The following is an 11,216-nucleotide window of genomic DNA, read 5'->3' on the forward strand; positions in this document are numbered from 1 at the left end:
AACTGAGTTCATTGGAGGAAAAAATATGCTTTGAATTTTGGTGTGGAAATAGAAGTGGGCAACTAGAATTCAGTTTGTTTGTATTTAATAGGAGAATTAAATAATGTGGAAGTTTATTTCTCTCTCCCATAAAAGACACTGGCTCTCAGCAGGTCATGGCAGGTATGATACCCCCATAGCGTCACCAGGACCTCTGCATCCTGTCTGTTCTGTCTCCCCCAGCAACTGATTTCTATCTTTGAAATCACCTTGTGGCCCAGAGGGGCCATAGGAGCACCATTCTTCTTACTCTTAGTTCAGGCAGTGGGAAGGAAGAAGAGAAGAGGGCAGGTATGCTCCCTGCCTATTTATTTTTGAGAGCAGTTATAAGTTCTCGGCAAAATAGAGTGGAAAGTACAGAGAGTTCCCATATCCCCCATCCCTCTTCTCTCTTTCAAGTTCAGAACTTCCTCAAAATGACATCAAACAGCTTCTTCCTGCACCTCACTGGTCAGAACATGGGCACGCCGGACTAAAGGAGAGCGGGGAAGAATAGTCTTTTAGCTGGGCACTTTGCTACCTTATATGATGGCGTTCCTGACCAACATAGGCAAAGAAAATTGTTCAGTAGGAAACCTAAAATCTCTGTTTGAAGCTATATAAGATAATCTCTTATTTTCTCTTCCTTAAGCAAAAGAAAGTTGAAGTCCAAGCCATAAACTGGCATTTTTAGAAAGCTGTTTTTTTGGATTTGTTTTTGCTGTTGAAACACACTATTCTGTTTAATTATTATTGGTTCTTAAAGGCTTCATCTTTAGTCGGGAAAATAATCATTTTAAATTATACTTCAAAATCATACAATTACACAAGATACATGGGAGGAGGTCTTTTATGTTCATTTGAAAGTACATTAAGTGTTTTATAATGAGATTTGAGGGAATGCTTTATAGAATAGGTAAGAACAATTAAAAAATCTTTAAAAAAATGTTAAATACAGTTCAATATATATGTCATTTGGCATACGCTAGATTTCTACTATTAATTGTTTTAAATTTGCACCATCAGTAAATACTTCAACTTGTATTGATTTCAAAGGAAACCGTACAAGGGAATCTTTCTTTGTTTTCATCTTTTTCCTAGCACGTTGCTGAGGTAATGACTGATTTCTCTGTAAATGTGTTTTCTGTCTTCTCTCTGATCATTTTCCCAAAAGTGCATACTCCTTCCACGTTACTGCAGACGGTCAGATGCAGCCTGTCCCTTTTCCCCCCGACGCCCTCATCGGACCCGGAATCCCCCGGCACGCCCGCCAGATCAACACCCTCAACCACGGGGAGGTGGTGTGCGCGGTGACCATCAGCAACCCCACGAGACACGTGTACACGGGCGGGAAGGGCTGCGTCAAGGTCTGGGACATCAGCCACCCTGGCAATAAGAGTCCTGTCTCCCAGCTCGACTGTCTGGTGAGTGAACAGGAACTGGCGCACAAGGGCAATTTCTCCCTGGAGATTCAATAAGGAAATAGCTGTGTGGGTCTGGGTTTTATTCCCATTATGAGGAAATAGAAGCCCCTTCTGTTTCCTGTGTTGGGTATTTAACCCCCTCGTCCCCCCATTTAAATGTGAAGGTTTCATTTGTTACTGTTGCACTGGCTAAATCCCAGAGTTGATAGATTTCTTTTTTAAAGATACTTTACAGTGGTTTTCAGAGGCCCTCCTTGTGTATGGATGTGTATTGCAAAAGGGGTTTCCCATTTAATGGACAAAAGCACAACTTGGCCTGGACTCTGATCCCTGCCATCCACTTGGTTTTTAATTTCCTTATAGCCTTTAGATAAATACAGAATAGTAAATATTTGATAACATGGCATAAAAACCATTCTGAACAGGGTTTGTGTTTTTAAGGGCGACCTGAGAGAGCTGGTTAGGTTTTATGACCTTAACTTCAAGAAAGGGTTAAAGGATCTCACTGCAAAAACCCAGCAGCCATCAACGCAATAGAGCAGTGAGAATGCTTTCCCAGAGCACCTAAGCCACATCCTCCCAGAGCCCAAGAATACCATTTTGCATTTTGCAGGGACATAGATCATGTTGGAACATGCTTCAGTCTCTAAACTGTAACCCCAGGATTTACAGAGCACGTACCACTGGCCTTAAGCAGACTTGGAGCTGCCCTGCCCTGGTGTGGTGTCGGCCTGCACACTGCTATTGCAGATGGTATCATGTACCCACTGCCTGCCTGGAAAATTCTGAGGATTCCAGAGAGAGTGTTTCCAAACAGCAGAGTGGCAGTGTTTTTGAGACACAGACTCTTTTTTAAGAGTAGTTATTAGTGTATTTCTTTTTAAAAAAAAAAACTTAAAAATGTCTTCATTCATAAAACTTGTATTTAAATATAGCCCAACATTCTATAGCAATAGGAGTATCCTTTGTTGAAGTCACGTGCTTAAAGTTTCTCTAATCTTTGAAAGATAGTCCATCATTAAAAGCTTGTAAGCAAACTTTAGCCATATCTGTATCTTTTGGGGGTTGATCGTATTAGAGCCCCACTCCAACCCCTTCATATGTGTTGGTTTTGATGGAAAGATGCCTGCTTTTTTTTTTTTTTTTTTTTTTTTGAGATGGAGTGTTGCTCTGTCACCAGGCTAGAGTTCAGTGGTACAATAATCTTGGCTCACTGCAACCTCCAATTCCCGGGATCAAGTGATTCCCCCGCCTCAGCCTCCTGAGTAGCTGGGACTTCAGACACACACTACCACACCCGGCTAGTTTTTTGTATTTTAGTAGAGACGGGGTTTCACCACATTGGCCAGGATGGTCTCGATATCCTGACCTCATGATCCACCCGCCTCGGCCTCCCAAAGTGCTGGGATTACAGGCGTGAGCCACCGCGCCCGGCCAGATGCCTGCTTTTATCAGGTTCTTTGGCCCTTGCATTGAGGGGCTAAATATAGCACCAGCCACATGACAGCTTGAGAAAGCAGCTCTGGTAAATTCTCAGCAAGAATCCCTCTGACTAATGATCTAGTGTGCTCAGCATAATGAAGACCAAAACATAGAGGGTGGTCCTGCAGTTTCCAAGCGGTAAATAATGCAGGGTAATGAGGAAGATATATAAACTAGCTTAGAAAAGTGGTTTATTCTCAGGGAAGTATGTGTATACATGTACCTTACACCTAGATAGTTTCAGCTCTGTGGTAGAGGACATCAGAAACAGTTATCTAAGCTCCTATGAGTTTGTTTGCTATTTTGAAGGAGACAGTTGTACTTGCACCCCAATCTTGACTACAGACCTCTTGCTCTGTTAGAATGTTCATGAAACACCACTCTTTAACTCAAAAACCAAGACAGCCATTAGACAACATGGTGCTCTGATCCTTCAGTAATTCATTATAGCAATGAATCATGTTTATTTTACAGAATAGAGATAATTATATCCGTTCCTGTAAATTGCTACCTGATGGCTGCACTCTTATAGTGGGAGGAGAAGCCAGTACTTTGTCCATTTGGGACCTGGCAGCTCCGACCCCGCGCATCAAGGCGGAGCTGACGTCCTCGGCCCCTGCCTGCTACGCTCTGGCCATCAGCCCTGATTCCAAGGTCTGCTTCTCATGCTGCAGCGACGGCAACATAGCTGTGTGGGATCTGCACAACCAGACACTAGTGAGGTGAGCAAAGATGGTTGTCTACGGAGGGTTTTGCTTCTTGAGTAGCCGGGCCTGTCACCTCTGCTTCTCTCTGGCTGCCCATAGGCCCTCAGCCCACGAAATAAGAGCCTCTTGAATGCCAGGCATGGGGCTAGGTGATGGGGGAACAAAGACAGCTGTGTTTTCTGCCTTTGCGGGGCTTACAGTCTTGCTACTATGCCTGGTGTCACCGAGACTTTTTATCTCCTTAATGTACCAATTCTTCAGCCCACATACAGACTCCAGACTTGTTCTAAAAATATTTCTGGCTTTTGCCAAGAGGTGGCCTAATGTGGCTTACACGGCAGCACAAAGGGGCCATTGATACTAGATGTTCTGGGCTTTGGCTAGAACTTGGTGCGGATAAGAGCCAACTGATAAAAGATAACAGAAAATCAACAAAGGGACATGAGAAGAGGAGATTCCATGAATTTTGCCCACAAAATGGTTTTAAAGTATCTCAATAATGTTTTCTCAGTAATGAAATAAGAGACCCACCCAGGGATTGTTCCACCTAGGAGCTGCAGGGTTCTGCCTGGCGTCCTGGTGTCCTGGTGTCGGGCCTGTCACCTTAGCAGCTGCTGCAGTTCTGCTGCACTTGCATCTCTTCCTCAGCTCCCTCACCAGATGCCCTCTGCAGAAGTCAGTGCTCGCACCAGAGCTGTTCTCAAAGTCTTTTTTTTTTTTTTTCTTTTGAAATGGAGTCTCTCTGTTGCCCAGGCTGGAGTGCAGTGGCATGATCTCGGCTCACTGCAACCTCTGCCTCCTGGGTTCAAGCAATTCTCCTGTCTCAGCTTCCTGAGTAGCTGGGATTACAGGTGCGTAGTCCGGCTAATTTTTTATATTTTTAGTAGAGACAAGGTTTCACCGTGTTAGCCAGGCTGGTCTCGAACTCCTGACCTCAGGTGATCCACCCGCCTCAGCCTCCCAAAGTGCTGGGATTATAGGTGTGAGCCACTGTGCCTGGCCTTCAAAAAGTCTTTTTAAAGTAAGCATGAATTAAACATTAAAGGTAAAGTCAGCATGTGTTTTACTCTTGTTTCATCTTCGCTGGGAAGCCATCCTGTGTATGGTGCAGTTTGAGGTCCATGGCTTATTTGGTAAGTCCCCTCTCATGCTGCACAGAGAAGGGACGGCCTCCAGAAGTCATCGTGACAGCTCACTCTCTTCAAACCTCCGCTGTAGAAATCCATTAAGTGTCATTGAGCCAGGCCCAGTCCCTGCATGTCGGTGACAGTGCAGCAGTTATTTTCCTCTTCCATTTGCTGAGTAGTGTAGGTGAACAAAATGGAATAACAGAGCCAGAGCCGAAAGCCCTTTCAGCCTTTTATCCTAGCAAAAGTTACTTGTTTTTTCTTGTTTTTAAACTTCATGAGTAGCACTTTCAAAATATTAATTCTAAGCACTTTTCAAATATTCCTCCACTTAGTCCTCATAACGTCTGTGCTGCTATTTGCCCCCTTTTGTAGATGAGGGACCTGAAGCTCAGAGAGGGTAAGTTACTGGCTTCAGGTTGCCCAGTTGGATGTGTTGGAGCCGAGTTTTGTCCCAGGCATTTTGCTCTCGTCTGTGTCTGAACCCTTGCTCTGTGTGGGCTCCTGGAGAGTAAATACCTGTTGGATAGAACCGGGGTCAAGTCTTACAAATCTGTCTCATTTGGAAGGGCCACAGGAGGCTAGTGGCTGCCGCGTGTAACAGGGCAATGTACAGCCTATTGAATGTCTTTATATTCACTGTAACCCAGCACGTGCCGAGCAGTCATAGGATGTGCCTGAGAGTAATGCTGAAGTATATGGATGGAGGGAGGGCAGAGGGATAAGGGAGCAGCCATCAGGTACTGTATGTCAGCAGAGGAAGGTGTTTTCGGTCAAGGAGGAACAGCATTTAATGAGTAAGAAGGGTCAAAAGAAGTCAGAGGGTGAAGAGATCATTGGATTTCCAGAGCTGTTTGAAGGAAAGAAAAGCGACACTTTCACCAAGTGAAGTGGGGACTGCTCCAGGCCTGAGTGGTCTGTGGGGATGTCTGGGAAGCAAGAGGAAACACCTGAGGTCCACCTTCACGGCCACAGTAGGGGAGAGAGGACTCAACCTGGATCCTAAAGTGCAGAAGTTGGGGATGGCTTGCAGAGAGAAGATTTTTAAAGTGATGGTTCACGTCTTGGCTCAGAATTTAGGGCAGTAGTGGTGCTTTTTCCTTCCCTTGCACTCTTGAGAATCTAAGCTCAGGTTAGAAGTTTGGAGCTCTACAGGAATGATAAGGTGTGGGGATCCTGGAGGAAGAAGCAGCATGGAAATTTTCTTCTTGGTGTTGAAATTCCCATGCAGTCCTTTACTGGATCCTGCCTGGTTCTGAGGATGGGTCTAGATTGTGCTCACCTTTTCTGGCCACTCCCCTACCAGCTCCCTTTCAGCATGCAGAACTGAGTCCAGGACGGTCACCAACCCTGCCAGGGCCTACATGGACCTCCCTCAGTTGCTCTGCTAGTTGCCTTGCACGACATCTGTGCTCAGCAGATCCCTGGTGGCTGTGTGTGTGTCTGGTGGTGATTGTTGAATGAAGCACAAGGTTCTACTTTAAAGAACAACCTTGTGCTCAGCTTGGCGGCAGAGTCTGGCTGAGGTGCCCATGGGTCTGCCTTAGCAATTACCTCTGTCTCTGCCCAGTGCCTCTGAGGTCAGGAGGCCGGCATGCGTGACCCTTTTGTCTCTGGGAGTCCAGATTTCCTAATGCAGGGCTCTTTCTAACACAGAAAGCAAGGTTGAGTAAATACCTGAGCTCATGCTCTGTTGGCACGTAGGGCATTGCTGTGTTGATTCACTCATAGAAATGGGAATGCTTCTGTACACCCCGTGCTTGTCATGTTGCCATTTCTTTCTCTCATGGAGTCAGGCCTACACAATTAAAGAACAGGCCTTTATCTTTCCATAAGGAATACAATTGGGATGTTGTGTGTTTGTCTTTTATTTTCTTTTGAACAATTAAATACTTTTCCCGACCTGGAAAGAATTTTACCTTCCAGACAGATTTGTTAAGAGTAGCATATTTAACTTCTGGGGAGCAACCTGCAGCAGCATTCTGTTTCTTTAGCTCTTGGATCGTGAAAAAAGGCAAAGATGATCTGCAGGTGCTGTTTCCCCTCCTCCTCGGGGGAAGGTTAGTTTGATCTTGCACATCAGCAGACACTGGCGGGATGACACACACACACACAGGGTCCAAAACTAACAACACAACAGTGTTTACCTTGAGCTCTGGCAGGAAATCATTATTCAATCTGGTTTGTTTTATCAGGCAATTCCAGGGCCACACAGACGGAGCCAGCTGTATTGACATTTCTAATGATGGCACCAAGCTCTGGACGGGCGGTTTGGACAACACGGTCAGGTCCTGGGACCTGCGCGAGGGGCGGCAGCTGCAGCAGCACGACTTCACCTCCCAGGTGACCGAGTGGCTTCCGTCTGCCCTGGAGTCTGTGAGGTGGCTGGGGTGTGTCATCCTCTTCACACCCTCTCTCCCCACCACAGGATGGTAGTGGCTAGACAAACAGATCAGGGCTAAATTTGAGATAACTAATTAAAAACAAATAAACAACAACAAAAAAACCCCTCTTTCACTCCCATGCCCCACACACCTTCCCCAAAACTCCTAGAGTGGTTTTTAGAATCCTGTAGGTTAAGGTGTGTTTGCTGTTATAGTTACATATGAGTTTAAGGGATTTGTACAGTGAAGAACATACAGTTTTCTTTCAGTGTTTGATCTGTGGCACATATTCTCACCATCTAATGCAGGAGTAGGAGATGATTTTTTGATTCCCAAATAAATAGAGCTTGAGAAATCTGCAACATGTCACTAGGAGTAAAGTCATAGCTCCTCTGAAAGTTCATTTATCTCCCCTGCACCAGAGAGGTTAAAAAAATGCAGAGACACCTCAGTGATGCCCATTTGATTCCTCATTCCTTAAAAAATGGACTCATGGCTGACTAGATTTGCAGACTTTTGAAATAATATATAAATGACAACTTTGTAGGGTGTGAAAAGTACTTAGATGTCCAGTATCTGAAGGTAGACTGGTTTTGGAAAAAAACAATGTTTGCCATTTTAAATGCTTTCTGATGATAGAATCGTTCTTTTGATCATGACTTGGCATTTTTTCAAAACCTGTTTTGTAATAAAAATAATTCTACTCTGAAAACTAGGACAAAAACGGAAAACAAACATATACTTCTAAGTTTCATATTCCTGTTAACATTTTGTGGAGTTTCATAGAGTCTTGCTGTTCTCCCTCTTTCCCAATATAAGTAGGGTACAATTTTTGGTCTGCCTTTTTTTTTTTAAACTTCTTAGATAAATTCTCAAATACATGAGTATAGAAAATGTCCAAGCATTTATGAAAGTACAGAGAATTGTACAATAAATGCCATATGCCCATCGTTCAGCTTTAAGTTATTTGGCCAGGTGATAACTCTCATCCCCACCCCCAAGCACTGGATTATTGAACATAAATTTCAGACAGCATATCATTTTATCCATAAGCACAGTCATACACCATATAACCTTTTAGCCAAGGACAGACCACATATGTGATAGTGGTCCTTTAAGATTATAAAACTGTATTTTTACTGTACCTTTTTGATGTTTAGCTATATGTGGATGTACAAATACTTAGAATTACGCTACAGTTGCCTGCAGTACTCAGTACAGTAACAGCTGTGCAGGCTTGTAGCCTCCGAGTGATAGGTTGTACCATAAAGACTAGGTGTGTGTCAGTGCACTCTGTGAAGTTCACACAACAAAATCACCTAACGATATGTTTCTCAGAATGTATCCCCCTCGGATGACTATATTTCAGTTAGTGTCTCTAAAAGGTAAGGCCTCCCTTAAAATGTACACATGAATGCCATTATTATTAGGAATCATTTCTTAATTTTATCCCAAAGGACAGAGGGGTTCAAATATTTCCAGTTTCCTAAAGGTTTTGACACTTGGTTCATCTGCATTAGATCAGTTGCCCTGTGGACCTCCCCACAGTCTGGACTTGGCTGAATACTTCCCCCCTCTTCCTTTCATTTCCCGCCCTTTCACGTTGTATCTTCCCTTACTAAGTGTATCGGGCGGAATCGTGAATGAGCCTGTCCTGCTCCTTGCAGATCTTCTCCCTGGGGTACTGCCCCACCGGGGAGTGGCTGGCCGTGGGCATGGAGAGCAGCAACGTGGAGGTGCTGCACGTGAACAAGCCCGACAAGTATCAGCTGCACCTGCACGAGAGCTGCGTGCTGTCCCTGAAATTTGCTTACTGTGGTGAGTTCAGCCGATAGGAAACTGGCGGCTGTTGATGGCTCAAATGGAAAATGCTTCTTTAAAAACTATGTTAGAGATCATATCTGGAAAAAATGTTGTTCCCGAGCAGTTGGGTGCAATAATTCTATTGTTTTAATATGCCCTTCAGAGCATAGCAATGTCTGTTTCAGTCTGTTTTGGTAATTTGAGAAAAGTCAGCAGGTGATGTGATTGCCTAATACAACGTTTGAACGCAAGTTTGTTTTTGAGGGTTTGGGAGTCAACACTTAATTACCACTCTGAAGAGGGGTGGGTGGGAATTTATTGAAGAATGGGGCAGAAGCAGTGGAAGTCATTATGAGCTGGCCATGATGAGGAATCCAGGATCAGAGAAGAGGATAATTAGCTGTACCCAGACACTTAGTTACACTCTACAGTGAGGATGAAGAGGGAAGACGTTCATGTGGAGACCTTTCTTGTATCCTGCAGATGGGCAGGTATCTGTTCACAGGATGCATAGGTGGACGGACAGATGGATGGATGGACGGATGGATGAGTGCCTATGACTTAGTGATCACTTTTCTTCATGCTATATAATATGATTTGCATTTTACTTAAGTTGGATGTTTAATCCTTTCTAGTCCCATTTTATCATGAGGAGACTGACTAAAATAGAACACCTTCTTTATTGATTCTGTATTTGAGGGTTACCAGGTGTTGGATATGATGCTACTAGTCCTGTATCCAGTGACTAATAAGGCTGACACATCTTAGATTATACCCAAGATCACACTAATAAATCACTGAGGAGCCACATTTAAAACCTCTGTTCATGTCATGGACAGTCTTTAGGACATGATAGTTCTACATTAAAAATGTTCTTAGTTTGATTAAGTCCAAGTTGCTAATTGTATAGTAGGAATTTGAACCTTGCAAAAACTAGATATTCCTTTGCTAATTCTAGGTAAATGGTTTGTGAGTACTGGGAAAGATAACCTCCTCAATGCTTGGCGGACCCCCTACGGAGCCAGTATATTCCAGGTGAGTGAGTGCTGCTTACGTAGATCCACAATCTGACCACAGAGTCACCTTTGAAACCAGGAGTGAAGGTGCCTGAGAGGGAGCAGGGCCTCTGAGTACCATTGTTCCACATTAAAAACATGTCCATTGTTTTCTCTTCCAGTCCAAAGAGTCCTCGTCAGTGCTTAGCTGTGACATCTCTGTGGATGATAAGTACATAGTCACTGGCTCAGGGGACAAGAAGGCTACAGTCTATGAAGTCATCTACTGAAAACATGTGGTTTAACGTCTATAGTTGAATTGGGCCAAAATGTTTTGAATTTGTAGAAATAGAAAAGTTGTAACTTTAAAAGAGAAAAAAAAAATACAAACACCTGTTTCCAAACCTTGGCACAAAACTACTTTGAGTCTACAAAGAGGAGGTGACAGGTCCATCGGCAGAAAGTCACCTGTCTACAAAGACCAAATGGAGCACCAAGGCCAAGCGGACAGAGGGGCCATGGGTTGTAGGATTGAGGAACGGAATCTGCCGACTCACGTGACAGCCCATTCTTTCTTTCTGGGTGATCTGGGGATCACGCCTTGCCCAAGTGTGAGATTACCTTTCTGTTCCTTGCAGTTCACCTCACTTTCCGTCCTTTGTAGAGCAGTGGTGTCTCCAATGAACTTGTTTCCTGGTTTTGCATCTTGTGAAATGTTCTTTTGTATTTTTGTTGAAGGTTAAACATTTGTATAAATTGTAAATATATTTGGTTTATTACAGTAAAGGCTTTAGTACCAATAAGTGGTTTTCCTTTTCCTGCTTTGTTGTGGTTTTTTTAAATAAAGCTTTGGGATCATCAGTATGGGTTTTATAAGCAAAGATTATATATTTGTAGAGGAAGTTTTGAATTGCACTGTTTATTTTATAAATATAGTTGGTGGTAGGCTCCCATTGCATTAGAAGCTAATCCATCACAAGCTTGAGTTCCTGGAAACTCAAGACTAAGAATTATGAGTAATTAAAGGTACACTAGTAACAGTTTTCCTTAGGAAGGTAAAATTACTTCATAAAGATTTGTTCTTTTGTTCTGATGCTATTGTGATTCAACGTCACAAATTAAAGCTCTGCTTTTTTCTGGTGATTCATTGGAAGCCAAAATATTCCTTTCTCTAGGAAGACCCAATCTTTTCTTTCTTTTCCTTTTCTCTTTCCCTTTCTCTCCTTCCCTTTCTCTTTTTCTTTCTTTCTCTTTCTCTCTTTTTTTCTTAAGTTTT

At 43.4% G+C, this 11,216-nt stretch overlaps 1 protein-coding gene across 4 annotated transcripts in view; it reads left to right on the top strand.

The window, feature by feature from the left end:
• Positions 1 to 10,743, top strand: part of LOC105725260 (TLE family member 1, transcriptional corepressor) — a 100,580-nt gene extending 89,837 nt beyond the window's left edge. For all 4 annotated transcript variants that reach the window (XM_012464246.2, XM_012464248.2, XM_012464247.2 and 1 more), the window contains exons 15-20: positions 1,193 to 1,442; positions 3,399 to 3,646; positions 6,954 to 7,101; positions 8,810 to 8,960; positions 9,904 to 9,980; positions 10,123 to 10,743. In XM_012464246.2, coding sequence (XP_012319669.1) covers positions 1,193 to 1,442; positions 3,399 to 3,646; positions 6,954 to 7,101; positions 8,810 to 8,960; positions 9,904 to 9,980; positions 10,123 to 10,230 — 982 coding nt within the window. In that variant the 3' untranslated portion in view covers positions 10,231 to 10,743. The remainder of the gene's footprint in view (positions 1 to 1,192; positions 1,443 to 3,398; positions 3,647 to 6,953; positions 7,102 to 8,809; positions 8,961 to 9,903; positions 9,981 to 10,122) is intronic.
• Positions 10,744 to 11,216: the final 473 nt, after the last annotated feature.

The sequence above is a fragment of the Aotus nancymaae genome, unplaced genomic scaffold (assembly GCF_030222135.1).
Source record: "Aotus nancymaae isolate 86718 unplaced genomic scaffold, 86718_ANA_hifiasm-v0.15.2.pri h1tg000041l, whole genome shotgun sequence".
Taxonomy (NCBI): Eukaryota; Metazoa; Chordata; class Mammalia; order Primates; family Aotidae; genus Aotus; species Aotus nancymaae.